Source organism: Mycteria americana, chromosome 14 (assembly GCF_035582795.1).
Source record: "Mycteria americana isolate JAX WOST 10 ecotype Jacksonville Zoo and Gardens chromosome 14, USCA_MyAme_1.0, whole genome shotgun sequence".
NCBI classification, from domain to species: domain Eukaryota; kingdom Metazoa; phylum Chordata; class Aves; order Ciconiiformes; family Ciconiidae; genus Mycteria; species Mycteria americana.
Genome location: NC_134378.1, coordinates 13,097,270 through 13,112,850, shown reverse-complemented (window position 1 = coordinate 13,112,850; position 15,581 = coordinate 13,097,270). Strand labels below are relative to the sequence as shown.

The following is a 15,581-nucleotide window of genomic DNA, read 5'->3' as shown; positions in this document are numbered from 1 at the left end:
TGCTTCATCAGCTCTTTGTTTTGGCTTCTAATGATGTACAGTGTTATAAGATGTAGGACAAGTTCTCTGAAGGCGATTTCAGAGTAACTATTCTATTACCCTAACAGAAGAAAATTTAAAATTGGAGAAAAAGCAAGTCCAGAACTTAACTAACATTCCAATGAAACTGGATGGGAAAACCACAAAGCTGAGACTTTGTGAGGCTTAGGAGGAGATGCTAGTTCTTTACAGAAGGCTCAAATAAATACACTTTGTACGATGGATGTCTTTATATAGGTAAGAGAGGCTTCCTTTCCATGACTGAAATTTGCTGTGCATCTTCTAGGTAGGATATTTGGATCTGCGGTCTGGAGAATTTCATTGTGCCCGGAGCTTATGGCCTGAAATAGTACATCTTAGGTTCAGTAAAGCATCTTCAGAGCAGGTAAAAGTTTTGTCTTGTGACAACAGTTGGACTTGTAGGACTTCAATGGTAATTATGCTACGAAACTTACTGTTTAGTTGAGTAGAAAAAGGGAACAGTCCACAGCACCAACTGCCAGTGACACAGTGGTATTAGACATTAATGATACTAGGAATTTCAGTGTCTGAATCTTAAAACTAGAAGTTCTTTTGTCTTTATATATTTATATCTATTTTGATTGCAGTTACAGAAAATTAGGTTTTGGTTTTTTTTATAATATAAAGAATGAACAATACACAAAGCATTTACTTCCAGCTTTCCTTGAGGAGAAAACTAGGGACCTATAACAGAGCCAGACATCTGCTGAATAGCCCTTTGCAGAAGAATTGCAGTGTCTGAGCTTTCCCCACTTCAGGTCAATAAACAAGAGGCAAAGTCAGATCAAACCCAGCGGTTTCAAGGTACCATTTAAACTGTGATGAAACACTAAATGTACCAGAAACTGATTTTGCAAACTAAACTTTTACAACTTTGAATGGAAACAATGTTGGTTGTCTTCTTGGATTTAACTGTGTTCTCCCATATGGATTTGTGTTTTACAAAGTATCAGTGAAATGTTCATAAATAAAAGCACTTAGACTTACCTGAATGTCCCTGAAAGATTTGATCGTCCAGCAAATGAATGCAACAGATTTTTCCCTAAATGCATATTTGACTACATTTTGTGTGTAAAATATTCTTGAGTCACAATTCCCATCTAAGGAGATTTTGATGAGGCAGTGAGCGTATTAAAGATAAAATTTTGAGCCCAATAAATGTACTATGAAGGCCAGCCTTGGAGTCTCTGCTGCATGCTTTGAAGAAGCAGTAAAGGCATCCTGGAAAGTAGATGTGTGTGAAGAATAGCCAGATCTAGAGAAATGTGGAAAACTACCTTCTTTTTTCTTCTACTTTTTTTTTAATGAGAAGTGAAGGTTGGTTTGATAAAGGTTGGAATGGCTCTTCTAAGGGAGTAAAGAATAAACCAAGCATCAAATGCTCAAGTTTCAATTCCACGCAACTATCAAAATCTGTTGCTTGATTTTTGAGCAAATTACTTAACAACTATGCTTCAAGATTTCCTACCTAAAGAAGGGCTGAATATAATACAGCTGATGAAATCATCCAACTTCATTTGGTTCCTTCCTAGAATAAAAGACAACTCCCAAACAGAAGAGCAGGCTTCCAACAGAACTGTTTGCCTTTTATTCATATGTTTGTTAAAAATATCCACCCTGGCATTCTCTGTATGCTAGTTACCTCTGCTCCTTGCCCTCTACAAATTCTTTTAGCACAAACCTGTATTTTGTAATCATTAGCCCTTTACAAATCAGCCGATACATTCAACTAGAGATAAGGTCATAACTTTCAAACTGAGTAGGAAATTACAGCAGCATCAAGTTAAGCTAATGAGTTTTGGTTAAAGAGTTCTTCTTTCTCAAGCAGAACCTCAAGATGAAGCATTTTTGTTTGTACCTTGAGATTCATGATTACTGGTAGCAGTGTTATTCCAGACATTGAACACCATGACACTTTGCGAGGTAACAGAGAAGTATTCTGAGACAAAACAAGGTGGTTTTTAGGTTGCTGACATAATGTCATTCTAGTCTCCTTCAAACATCAACTTAAAAGTTGGAACTGTGTTTATATACCGTGGATTGCTTAAAAGCATAGCTTCACAGTGCCCCAGGTACTTTTCAAGATGAGCATATAGTGGAAACATTTTCTTGCTTCAAAGCAAGTACCAGTTGATTTGCATACTGATCATTAAACTTACACTTCACTGACATATCTTCCAGTTCCATAATGTATGCAATAAGTGCATTTTTTGCAGTTCTTTAGTTGGAGACATCTTGGCCTTTTAGATAAATATTCTCTGACCTTGAAAATTTGTGTAAGGATCCCAAACTGGGTCACTTCCCTGGGGAATGAAGAATATCCCCCATATATCTTTCAGTGTCCAAGGTGATGGATTTAGGAGTCTTGTTCATCTAGCTTTCCCTAGTTCCTCTGAACTTTCAGTGAGGCTGTCTCATAACTTCCTTTCATAGCTGCTCTATTCTCTCTTATCAACCATGTACGTTATAAGAGTAGGTGGGGCGGGGGGCGAGGACAGGAGAAAGTAGCTGAATCCAAAGGTATCAGGCTTTGGGCCACGATGTTGGATTGTTCAATTGGTTGTAAGCTCCCCAGTTTTAAATCACAAATATGTTAACAAGAGCCGTTGCTTGTGGCAGCACTGGGCTTCCAGGCTGTCTTACAGAGATGAACCTTTGTAGCCCAGCAGAGTTTTGCCCTGTGGGAAACAGAACTCAAGGTTAGCACCAAAACTTTCATGAAATCTGTTAGTTCATTTTGGATGTTGTGCCTTAGAGCAAAAAGAGAATGGAGATTAAAAATACTGAGATACATATGAATCATCACACACACACTCCCGGAAAGACATGCTGTCTCCTATGGCTCTAGCTTCATACAAGCTTGAAATTCCTTTCATTAATACTTTGAGGTCTTACACAGACACTTATTCGGTTCTATCACCCAACCCCTTCATTTGTCTTTTTACGGAAGCTCGTCTGATCCTGCCAACAGAAAAGTGATAATGCAGTGAAACAGAGCTAGAACAGGCCCCTGCTCCAAGCAGCCTTACAGTCCCAGGCTGATGCGGCAATTCATAACCCTTATACAGCAGCTCCTTCCTCTGCCTGATCTCTGCCAGCACTCTAGCATTTTAGTTGCAAGAATGATACAATTCCAAAGTCATATCAAATACCAGAAAGCCTCAGATAGAAACACTATACTTCACTATTAGTAATTCACGTAGAATTCACAGCCTAAAAACATTAGTTTGCATAACAGAACAACAGAATTCCCAACAGAGAATTCCCAACATTACTACCTCTGTCCTAAGCTTGTGCTGTCTCCAAACTTGAGTAGTAGTATATTAAAAAAGTATTAGCCAACTCATTTAATAAAACAACTGCGTAAATTAAAGTGAAGAGATACAGTCACATTTTAATTTTGAATTTGCTTACATTTGTCTACTGGTACCTCAGCCTTAGAAAGCATGTTGTGTCACATAAAAAACCCTAGCGTCAGCATCTTCTCCCTCAAAAATGTGTAATTCTCGCTGTATTTGGGACAATGTTTAAAGGCTTTATTTTGTCCTGTCATTAAAATAAAGATTTTTGAGGCAGACTTCCTAAGTAAAAAAAATTAGAGAAACCTGTAAATTCTGGTTTGGTGGGGTTTTTTTGTTTTTCTTCAAAAGAAATTATCTATTACATTATTTGGTCAGTTACCCCTTGTTGCAGAGGTATCAGTGAGCACTTGCTGTTGTTAACCTCAAGAACTCTGTATTTTTTCCACAGAACCAGGCTAAGTTTATAGGACCCAGAAGTTAGACCCCCCCCCCTTATATGTTTAATGCAGTGAGAGATTAGTTTGCCTCCCCACCTCCTCCCAAGCTGCTTTTCCAAGTAGACTTGTGCTTTAAACTGCACCCATTTTGCTCAGCTCAGTACATTAAAAGTAGACAGGGTAAAAAGCAGTTTTAATAAGATGAGAATCAGGGTTGAAAACAATTAATAATTAAGCCAGTACTCATGGCTGAAATTTTAGCCATCTCTGCAGTACAGTAAAATACTCTAAAGCATTTACCTACCTAGTAACTGAAATGCATCCACTCACAGTATTTAAGCTAACTGGTTATGACCAGGATTAAAATAGGTTCACTCTTGGAATTTCCATCTTGTCAGTCACCAGAGAGATGTTTCAGTGTTAACAGCTTTCATCAGCAGAGGTTCAGAACCCCCCTTCGTAGCTTATTTTATTTACAAAGACACTTCAAAGTTCGTCATGGAACAGAAGGGCTTTTTCCAATTGATGAATTTTCAGAAATATCAAGCTGAGGAAGAAGGGTACAGTTTTCATTTTGGACTGCAAACAGATGTTTGCTTGTAAATATTTTTACTGTTATACAAGCTCAACATATATTTTAGGGATGAGGACCTGTTCCTGTGTGAGATTTCCACTGAATCCATGGCCCTGATCCTGCTTCTTACAGGTAGTAGGAATTTTATCATCTACTTCCATGGAAGAAGTCTTGTGAGTGCCAGCATTGTTAGAAATACACAAAGCATGTTAGATACAGTTGGGGAAAGAAGAGAATTTACTCTCTTCCAGAATAAGTTATGTAATTTTATAACTTATAACAACTTTATCAATCTTAGGCATTTGTATAGCACCAATCACCAACAGTATTATTACTAAGGCACTGGACTGGTACTCAGCTGTCACGGGGTCTATCTCCTTATCTGTGGTCAACTTCCTGTGTAATCGTGTTTACCTCTCGTTTTCCTGGTAGATAATTTTCGACACTGGAAAATAGGATATAATACAAAACATCCTACATCATTTACAGGAATATTGCGCCACGACTAATTACAAGGTGCTCAAATTCTAAGGTGATGAACATTAGTATTTCTGTGCATAGATTTACTGGTAAAATAAAATTATCCAGCAGGTATCAATTATATGCAACACACTGGAACAGAATTAGCTTCAGTTCCTCTAGAGTTAATGACATACTCTAAGTTAAATCCTATCCTCGATGCCATGCTTCAAAACAGTTTTTAGATAAAAGAAGATAAGCCATCAGGGCTCCTGTCTACAACAACTGATCCAGCATGCCTTCATACACTTTTGCATCAAAGCCTGCTCCTAACAACTTACAGAGCTCCAGTTTCAGCCTCTAAGAGAGCAGTTTTTGATGCTTTCAGAAGCAGCTGAATCTTTTTTTAGTCTGTGGTGGATTTACTTCTCCACATTGTTAAAAAAAAAAATCCCTTCAGGAGTTATCACTATTCCGCTGCATCACACTGACTGCTGAATACGATATACAAATTACTAGAAGTTCTTGGGTTGAAATAAGTTACTGCAAATGCAAGTAGCTGATTTTGAAACCACAACATCTCTACAATTTATTATTATTTTTACAAAATACCCAAAGTGATCAGACCATATTGTAGGTTACTGGCTTGCCAAAGGTTATGTTTTAAAATCAAAACCGTTTCTGATTTACAGAAGTGCCAAAAACAATCTTGAACCAGGTTTGTTTGTTTTTGTGTTTTTTTTTTTTTTTTTTTTTTTTTTTAAACCAACCCCCATCCAACAAAACAGTTGTATAACTTAAAACAGAAACAAGAGTTTGTGTTGGAAACTGTTTAAAAACCAACCCACCAAATCATGCTTGAGCAGAAGCCTTGTATGGCAAAGATTTAGCTTGGGGCAATTTAGTGCCAAGATATAGACCCTCTATGGGTTTATAATGGAAATACTGACACAACCTCAACTATAGCGATGCAAATGTGCCCTAAAACACTGTATTTGCTTTTATTAATAAAAGTGGTAGTGTTTACATTTGCAAGTATCTTACACTTCAGCATCACGATGAATACTGAGTAGAATGAGTTAAGTTTTGGCTGTAAGGTCAGAAGTTTCCAAACAGATGAATGAGACAGAAGTGAAAGTCCTCAATCATGAAAACAAGAAGTTCAAATAAATAAATAAAACAAAACTAGGAAGTATGGGTAAGCATTAGGTTGGAATGGTTCGATTAACTGCAAATTATGGCCACTAAATTAGAGACAGAAGAAAACACAGTTACTTATTAAATAGCAAGCATTAAAGCTTTATGTTTTTGTATTTAAAAAAAAAGAAAGCTGTTAAAAATAAGACTTGCATTTACCAGGCCACCAAACTGCATGGACTAATAAAGAGACTAACAAAGGCAATACTGAGACATTAAGACACACACACACTCCATACTTGTGCAACTCAACCATATTCAAAACAATTGCCTTTTTCCTCACTTCAGGAAAAAAAAAAGCATCCCTTAAACATTTCTGTTCATATAAAGCTTTAGGTTTCTTAAATTGTTGCTGTCTTCTATAGCTCACTGTTATTATGTGTCCTTCTCATTATCAGAGGAAGAAGCTTATTTTTGTTAATGGAGGTGGCTTTGTTTCTCTCAGATGAGAGATTACATTCTTCACACCATTACAGGTTTTCCCCATTTATAAATCTGGTGTTTACACCAACTCCTCCTAGGCTTAAAAAGATAAGGGTTGGCCCTAAACTAAAGATTTTGGCTCCTGTAACTAAAATTAAGGCTCACAATGAATTTCCTCTCACTGTGTGTGTCCCATTTTTACCTAGTGGAAACACCAGCCCTTAACCTACAGGCACTGGATACATTCTTCAATTGCAAGGGGCTATTTTCAGTCATGTTCTCCTACAGTTCTACAAAATTCAGGTGGCAATGTTCTAAACCTGTGAACAGGAAAAATAATTTTTAAAAGATGAGTAGCAACTGCAGCTAAAATTTTTAGACGATTTAGTGTCTTCTAGAAGATCACTAGTAATTTTGGATTACGAGAGATGGGACAGTAACTCCATCAAGTCCCTGCTCTTTACGTGAAAATGGACTAGGTCATTAATTTTCATTTAAGAGTTTAGCCACAAAAGCAATAAAAACTCACAATTCTGAACAGTTGCAGTTCTTAGTATTAAAAAGGCATCTGATACCTGAAGCAAATCTAGCTACACAGACATCACTGACCACACCCTACGTTTAATTTAAACTGGACCTCTTCCCAAAAAAGAAAGTTAACACAGTCTCTTGGGTGGAGGGAAGCTAGTGTGAAAGGCAGAGAGGCAAGTATTTTGGTGTTTGTTTTTTGTTTTGTTTCTTTTGTTTTCCTTTTAAGTCACTGCAGTAAGATCCAGATCAGTTTAGGGTGTAAATGAAGGGGGAACAGGGGTGTTTGAGTAATATAGGCTAACACTGTTCTAGATGTGTTATTACAGCTGTAATTTCTGACTCTGTACAAATTGTACACATAGGTTTAGACACATGAAAAAGTAACACACTCACAGAGACATAAAACACCTAGGTATAAAATATAAAGCAGTGTAGTAGTTACTAAAATTACATGCTCTCTTATTGCTACAGTGATTTTTGCTCTTTTTCTTTTTACTGTACCACGTTGTTCTAAGCATATAATTTGCATAAATTATTCAAGTTTAAGAAAAATCCACACATCTTCACTTTAAGCTACTTATATAGTTAATATAAAACAAAAAGGTTCTAAAGTATCTCTTTATTAAAAGAGAAATAAAAATGTCATTTGAAACTGGAATTCAGTGGCCAAATCCAAGGGCAGTGCACACCTTGTCATTCTGGTAGTAGTATGCCCACGCAGCAAAGTGGAGGTTGGTGGGGTATTTGGCCCAGTCTAGAGATGGTCACCAGACCTGCATGATGCCCTATGTGTCCGTTATTGTTCTGGTTTTGTCTTTAGCAAAAAGGACTATGAATGACCAAAGACTAACATTTATAATTTGTAGCAAAATTTGGTTTATGTAGAAACAAGCCATGTTTTGCATTTGGATAGAGATTTAAATGAATTAAAGCTAAAAATTAAAAAGCATGATGCTGCAACATCTGGTCACTTGTTGAAGACCTCACTTTTAAAGTGGTTAAGTTTGCACAATTTGTACTTTTTTCTTTTTTTTTTCTTTTTTTTCTTTTTTTTTTTTTACTAAACAGTATTTTTCCTTCTTTTATAAACCAGAAAAACTAAACTACAGATAAATTTTCCCTACCTTGAGCTAATGCTGCAGATAGGGTTGACAAAGCTGTACAGCGCAATCAAACATACTTACATCTTAGCTCATTGTACAGGTACAGCCATAATCAAGGCACAAAGATCTTCTACAAGTTATTTTTTTTCAATAAAGTTGTACAAAATAATACATTTTACAGTCTGTACAAGAATAATAATCCAGCAGTAAAATAAAAAATGAGGGGAGGGAAGAAGAAAAAGAAGGGAAAGACTGTGAGGACTACAGTCCGGATAATGATTTTTATAGCAGACGGGATCATCAGTGGACAAACTGAAAACAGCGTGTGGTTAACTCTTTCTGCAATCACAGGCCATACGCAGTTCAATTCATAAATGTCCATGGTTGTCCTTAGACCACCAAGACTGGTTTTAAAAATACCCTTCTGAAAGGTAGCAGTTGGTTTTTGCACTGTCTAGGTCTGTTGTAGAATTGTCAGTATTTCCGTTCAAAGCCACATTACAGTCAGAGAACCAAACTCAAGTGTCTGTCTTCAAACTTGGTCTGTGACTTGGCACCTTCTTTAGTCTGATGCAGTGAATGATACAAAGTGGAGATCACGGGTTATATGATTATGCCCACAACAGTGCTAAATTACCTAAAGTTTTCTCTCCCCAATTTTTGTTTTATGTTTTAATTTTTTATCCCCAATTCTTTCAGGTGCTCCACATTCAGGGCTTTTAATTAATTAGTTTTTATTTCTTTTTTTTTTCTTTTTTGTTAATAACAGTGTTAGGGAATCCTCATGGAAATGGCCTTTTAAGTGTTAGGGGCCATCTCAAACTGTCCGAGGGGTACAGAAGCAAGCTTAGAAGTGCTGCTATTGTCCAGCAAGGAGAAAAAAGTTGAGGGGTGCAAATCAATGGGAGATTCAAACAGTTTTCTTCCACCCTATGTGGGCAAGGGTGTTTTTTTTCTTTTTTTAATAAGGAATAAGGAGTCCAAAACACAGAAAAAAGTGCTCTCCATCACAACAACTCGTATTGGCGAAGGTGCATGCGCTGAATAATGTCCCGACAGTCATTGAAAACCCTCCGGATGTTCTCTGTATCCACTGCACATGTGAAGTGAGGATAGCAATAGTGCCTTCCATCTCCACTTGCTGTGCTGATTCTCTGTTAAAAGTAAGAGAGAGATACTGGGTTAAAATAAAACTGACTGGGGAAAAACCCCCATGTTCTCAAAACCCAGATGAATGAAGGTTAAGCTATGTATGTGTGAGTTGTGTTTTCAGAGGGTGTAACTAAGTGGCAAAACGCCCACAATTTTTCACTCTCTCACCTAAACCATGAAATTTAAAATGATCAGAATTATACGGTGAGAACACCACTGCATACTGGGGAATTGCAGAGTTGAACGAGAACTCAAGAAAGTGCTATTATTTATATGCAGCTTTGGCGAATTTAGCCACACAACTCCTAGGCAATTTGTCCATGAAGAAAGCGGGATTTTGCCTCCTTGTACAAGGCTTTTATCCCGGCTTTACACTTACAGAAAGCCTCTGTCAAAGTTTTATTTTGCTCCATTTTAAAATGAGTCCACAATTTGATTGCCATGCTCACCATTACAAGTAATTGTAATAATATTTTTAAAAACCTATGTCTATTATAGCTTCAGCTGACCAGTAATGGGAAAGATAATACGAAAAGAACATTAATATTTTACAGATTATGCATATTTTCATTAGTTTATCTTTAGAAATAATGCATGGAATAAAAATCTGGACCCATTAATAACAGCAGGACTTCACTCATCATTCTATTTGAGGTTTCTTAATTCTCACCAATTCTATTGCTATTTAATTATGTACTGTGTCAACAAACCAATATCTGAAGAGCAGCTAACAAACAGCAGTAAAGCTCTTAAACGTACCAGTGTTTTATGCAGTGTGGATGTTAAATATAAACAACACAAAAAGCGACAGCATTTTGCAATAGTAGAAGGTGCGTAAGAGCTTACATTTGAGAAGAAGCACGTAAGAAATACTGAAAGAAAGGAAATACTTACAAGAAACTCATCTCTAATAAAATACTTGGCCCTTGTAACTCTGGGATCCTCACCAGGCTCTGGTGTTGCTGATTAATAATAAAATAAGTATCTCATTAAAACAGATGGGTTTTGGTGATAGCGCCTAAAAAATCATAACTTGTTCTGTTTTCTGCTCACATATGATAGAAACGTACTTTGCAAAACTGACTATGAGATAAGACAAAACCGTAACATATTATTTAAAACAGCAAGATTTCAGGAGAACAAAGGAATATTACAGTGGCCACAGTACCAGGCACTTGGCAGGGTAGAGAAATGACCACAGATATGACTAGGGGGAGTCCAGAGGACATATTTGTGACAAGCTGTACTGTGGTCTCCACCAGCAAAGTAACAGGATTTTGGCATGATGAAATTATTAATATATTAAATGTATAAAAGACAGGATTCTCTCATTATTAATACCTAAAATTTAACATTACAGTTTGGCTGAAAGGCAATGAAGATTACATCTACTTAAGAGTTTTCAAGTCTTAGCTGAAATTACCAAAAACATTACAAATGTGATTAACAAGGAAGTGATAAATTGCAAATAAAACTTAAAAATCTTACCATCATCTGGTGTAGTGTAGCGAGCAAATTCTGGAAAGTAGTCTTCAATTTTAGATTTCCCTGCCAAAACTTTCTCTGCTAGCAAATCTTGTTTATTCAGGAAAAGAATTACTGAAATGGTCCGTAGCCACCTGTAGAAAATTGAAACCAAACACTCTGAGAAGGCACAGCTAGGATCGTACAGCAAAAAGAAACTGAATCCAGTTCTGGAGACAACAGTCATGTGACACGCTATAGTAATTTTGAAAGGTTCCTTTTATACCTGAATCCAATGGTGTAATTCCAGGTGTACACACCCTGAGTTGGGTTTGTGTGCTTCTAACGTGGGCAATGAAAGCTGCCTGCTTTCTACTGCTAATCCAAATACATCAAATAGGTGAGCATATCCACGTCTTAGTGTGCTACTGTATCACTGCTTTAATTACTTCAGCTTCAATATGGCAACTACCAATTTGTAGCTCTCCAGAGTTTTCTTCAATTAGATGAGTTATTAGACATTAATGCAACAGGTAGGCAGTTGTGATCAAAGACCAGCTTGGACTGCGCTCAGGGAAGCAAGTAACACAGGCTAGGCTGCTGTTGTGAGTTAACGCCAGCGGGCAGCGAACCACCACACAGCCACTCGCTCACTTTCCCCCTCAGTGGGACAGAGGAAGAGGAAAGGAAGAATAAAAGCAAGAAAATCTGGGGGTCAAGATAAAAAAAAATAAATAATAATTGTTTAATAAGGGAAGGATAAGTGGAAAAGAGAAGAAAACAAAACAAGTGATGCAAAGGCAATCACTGGCCATCTCCCGTGGGTAGACCAATACCCAGCAAGATGGCTAACCCTCCTAAACCCCCCTCTTTTCCCTTTTATTGCTGAGCATGATGTTATATTGTACAGAACACCTCTTTGCTTAGTTTGGGTCATCTGCCTGCTTGTGTCCCCTCCCAACCTACTGCGCACCCCCAATCTATTTACCGGGGGGGGCAGAGTGAGAAACAGAGAAGGCCTTGATGCTCTGCAAACACTGTTCAGTAACAACCACATCATTTGAGTGTTAGCAGTATTGTTTCGGTCAAAATCTAAAACACAGCACCATATGTGCTGCTATGAAGAAAATTAACTCCGTCCTAGCCAGGCCCAGTACACAAGTCTCAACTATAGTGTAAGACAGGATTACTAATTTATGTGATATGAACAATGAAACTTCAATTCACAGACCTGTTGTTCCAGATACTCTTGAAGAGGTTCAGTGCTTCTTGAAGCCGATTGGTCTGATTGTCCTCTCGTATAACCATGTTGTAGCTACTGCTCGCCACCACAAATATGATAGCAGTCACATCTAAATCAAGAAATACCCATTAGTTAATACCAAACTTCAGAAGAAATATGCAGGAATCCCAAAGTTCAATAAAAAGCTGCCAGACTTTCACCTTCATGAAGAGCTATTGCTGACAGCTTTCGAAGTATCAGAAATAAAAAAAGAAAGTGAAGAAACCATTACAGATAGGAAAGGCAGGCCACAGAACAGAAGCTGACAGAATGACAGAAAATGTAGAAAAGAAAGGAACAGAAGCAAGAGAGAAAAACTGAAGAAAGCTATGAGGAGAATTTAAAGAAGATTTAAAAGGTGTAAACAAATTTAGAAAGCAACTCTGAGCTATCAAGAAAGGACAGGGAGGCCCTTGGGGGAAGACCTCAGGACAAATGGCACTTTTGATCTGCGTGAATAGTAATAATAAAAATAGTAGATTGCTGTGAATTCATGATTAATTGCTCTAGTCCTCCTATAGTGTACTATACTGCTTAGAGGCCCCTATCTCTTTCCTGGGAGATATTCCCAGGACCACAGAATCCAGACCTCTGTGGGTGTGTGTGGCTGTGCTGCTCCAGATCCCTTACACTGACTTCCAGGCTCATCCCCCTCAGACATCAACACCAGAAGAGATGAGTCAGATCATGAGGAAACAGGAAGAGGAAGGAGCAGAGGTAAAACCCAAACAAATCTGTTATTAATAGCACAGAAGAAAATATTGCACAGTAGTTCCACACATAGATAAAGTGTTCAGGTGATACTCTATGGCAGTAACAGTAGCAAAATATAGTGACTTCTACGTTGCGTTCTACTTTATCTATTCTGTAGGATCTCGTTATAACTTTTCTACAAAAAGCTAGACTTTTGCATAGCTTCATAAATATTTTGTCCAAACAACAAAGAAAAAGACAAAAATATTTTCACCAAGCTTTAAGAAAACTTGTGTGGAGAAAGGTTTAACATCTAAACAGAGATACAGAGTAAAATAAACAGCTGTAGTAAAGGTACATGCAACTCTTCACGATACACACAAAACTACCTAATTTAAATTGTATGGGAGTTAAGAATATAATCATCTGAACTAAACTGACGGGGACATCAGTGTTAAGACTCCAGATCTTACAAAATGCCTGCAGACGTTTCTTACCCATATCTAGGCTGGTGCTATGTTAGCATTCTAAGGAATCTAGCTTATACACAGGTGACTTAAATGAGGGTATTTGCTTATATGTTTTCAGTAAGAGCCTTCCCCTTAGGGCTGTTTTTCAAGAAATTATATTAATATGCATGGCTCCCTAGAAAAGTGCAGATCTATAAACTCCATCATAAACTTTTGACAAGGGCATTTTGGGGCTACACTATACAGTGCTGTAGTACATTACATACTGAATGCAACACCATGTCTAACAAGACAGACGTTCCCTACAATCTCATACTGCATTAATGGGTTGGTCCTGCTTTGGAAAGAAGCACCTATGACATAGCGATGTGGCTGCAATTACGTGCAAAAATATGATATTCTGATTTTATGCATATATTAATTATCCTGTAATTGTATGTTTTGTATAGGTACAAATATGTGTAAACCTTCACTTGGAAGACAGAATATAGCTTGGAATTTAACACTCATAGCTGGCAAATAATGCACAAACACACCACCAAAACCCCCTAATTAAACGAAGAGAGGGAAGCCGAAGAAAATGGACAAGCTATGTTAAGTTATCAAACTTGAATTCCTTTCCACCTACATTCTCCCTAAAGATATTCTATGCATTTATAGAAGCCTACATGTCAAGAAAAATTCCATCCTGTATGACTGTTCAGATAATTCCTTATAAAGCTACATGGAAAAGAAGATGGCTTTCACACAGTGAGAAAATTAAGATTGGGCATTAAAATTTTGCAGAGAACTATTTTATAAAACAAACAAATTCTAATCATACCATTAAAACACTGGATCCATTTTCGACGTTCATCTCGTTGCCCTCCAACATCAAACATACTAAGAAAAAAACCATAAATCAAGTCAGAATACATTTTGTGTTTGGGGTTTTTTTTCCCCCAAAAGCAAACAGAAAAGGTAAGAAATTTTAGGACTTCCATGTCATAGAAGCTAAAAGGAATCAAGAATTATGAGAAGCTGAACAGGTAAGAGTCCGCCAACATATGCACACAGAGCTTTCATCACAAAATATAATTATGTTTACTTTCACTGACACCTACACTTGAAGGTTAAGAAATTCTGGCACATGTACATTGCAGATTCATTTTCACCCTTACAAGCTAAGACATTAAAAAAGGTCCTACAACAAGTCATTTACTGAAACCAGTATCACAGATCTAAAGTCAACAGGACCAGAGTAAAACTCAGCAGTTTTTGTTTGGGTCAAGCGATCTTTCTAACCTGGGCCAGTAAAGAGAACATGCATTTTCTGTTACTTAGATATGTACAAAGCTTTTCGTCAAATATTTCACTATATAAACCAGCAATGAATCAAATACTCAGAAAAGGCATTAAGTAAAAATACATTTAAAACATTTTGTTCTTTGCGATTTAAAATAAAAGCAGAAAATTGCACACCAATTTGCATTTCTTTTTAAAGCCAGACTACTAAATTAACAAATCATAAAATACTTGCTTTCTATTAAACATCAACTTGAGAAATACAGTAGTCTCAATGACTATAGGGTAGACTGTCCTCCAATTTACCCTGGTATTTGTCTGCATTGTATTAAAAGAAAAAAATAAGGATACTTACTGAAAATTTACTTTATCCACCTGAAACTTGGTTTCAAAAATTCCTGATGTCAAAACTCTGCATCTGAGAAGATCCTAGAGAGTAAAGGAAAAGTCATTGATTAAACACAGACACTTCATAATTCTTCATATATCCAGCAACAGAAATGAAAACCTTTTACCTAGTGCTGACACTGTACGCTGTACTGCAAGAATAGGGAACAGAGCATTTTGAAGCTGCGTTTAAGGTTTTGATCTTGAACACGTGTGCACACATAGTTGTGCTCAACTTTTAAAGTATACATATTTTCACAAGCAGGTTGTTAAGCGCGAAGCTTGGAATAGGAGGAAACATTTACAGGTCACTTAAAGCAAAGGCAAGTGTTCAGAACAGCGCAGACCCATTCCTAGAGATTAGGTGATGCATTCACAGATTTCAGTGGGATAGTGGCACACAACAGGATCTTTAAACTACCACCAAATAATTCCCAACCCCAGAAGAGAGATCTCTCCCCCAGCTGTTCAGTGCTTGGCTATTAAAAGAAGTGTCTAGGTCTCAGAATTTTCCATTTTTTCCTTCAAAGAACCAGGAGCTCAACCACTTAAATCTTATAAGAATTGGGCTTTTCAAAGATAAAATTTGAAATTTCCTGTAGAGACAAAACTGATAATCAGAAGTTGTGAGCTACAAACGATTGAAATTGTTATAACCACTACAAAATCCTATTAAAACCAAACTGTATTGGCTTTTATTTCCTTTGTATTGCAAAGCAGTGACAGCCGCATACAGTGCCTCGTGGGTGACTGATCTAGAAGA

The 15,581-nt window shown here is 37.1% G+C and overlaps 1 protein-coding gene across 3 annotated transcripts in view; it reads right to left on the bottom strand.

Moving 5' to 3' along the window:
• Positions 1 to 5,795: 5,795 nt before the first annotated feature.
• GNAS (GNAS complex locus) overlaps positions 5,796 to 15,581 on the bottom strand; it is a 162,365-nt gene continuing 152,579 nt past the window's right edge. For all 3 annotated transcript variants that reach the window (XM_075516755.1, XM_075516756.1, XM_075516757.1), the window contains exons 7-12: positions 14,787 to 14,860; positions 13,971 to 14,029; positions 11,934 to 12,054; positions 10,727 to 10,857; positions 10,133 to 10,200; positions 5,796 to 9,240 (exon numbers count right to left, since the gene is read on the bottom strand). In XM_075516755.1, the coding sequence (XP_075372870.1) occupies positions 9,094 to 9,240; positions 10,133 to 10,200; positions 10,727 to 10,857; positions 11,934 to 12,054; positions 13,971 to 14,029; positions 14,787 to 14,860 (600 nt within the window). In that variant the 3' untranslated portion in view covers positions 5,796 to 9,093. The remainder of the gene's footprint in view (positions 9,241 to 10,132; positions 10,201 to 10,726; positions 10,858 to 11,933; positions 12,055 to 13,970; positions 14,030 to 14,786; positions 14,861 to 15,581) is intronic.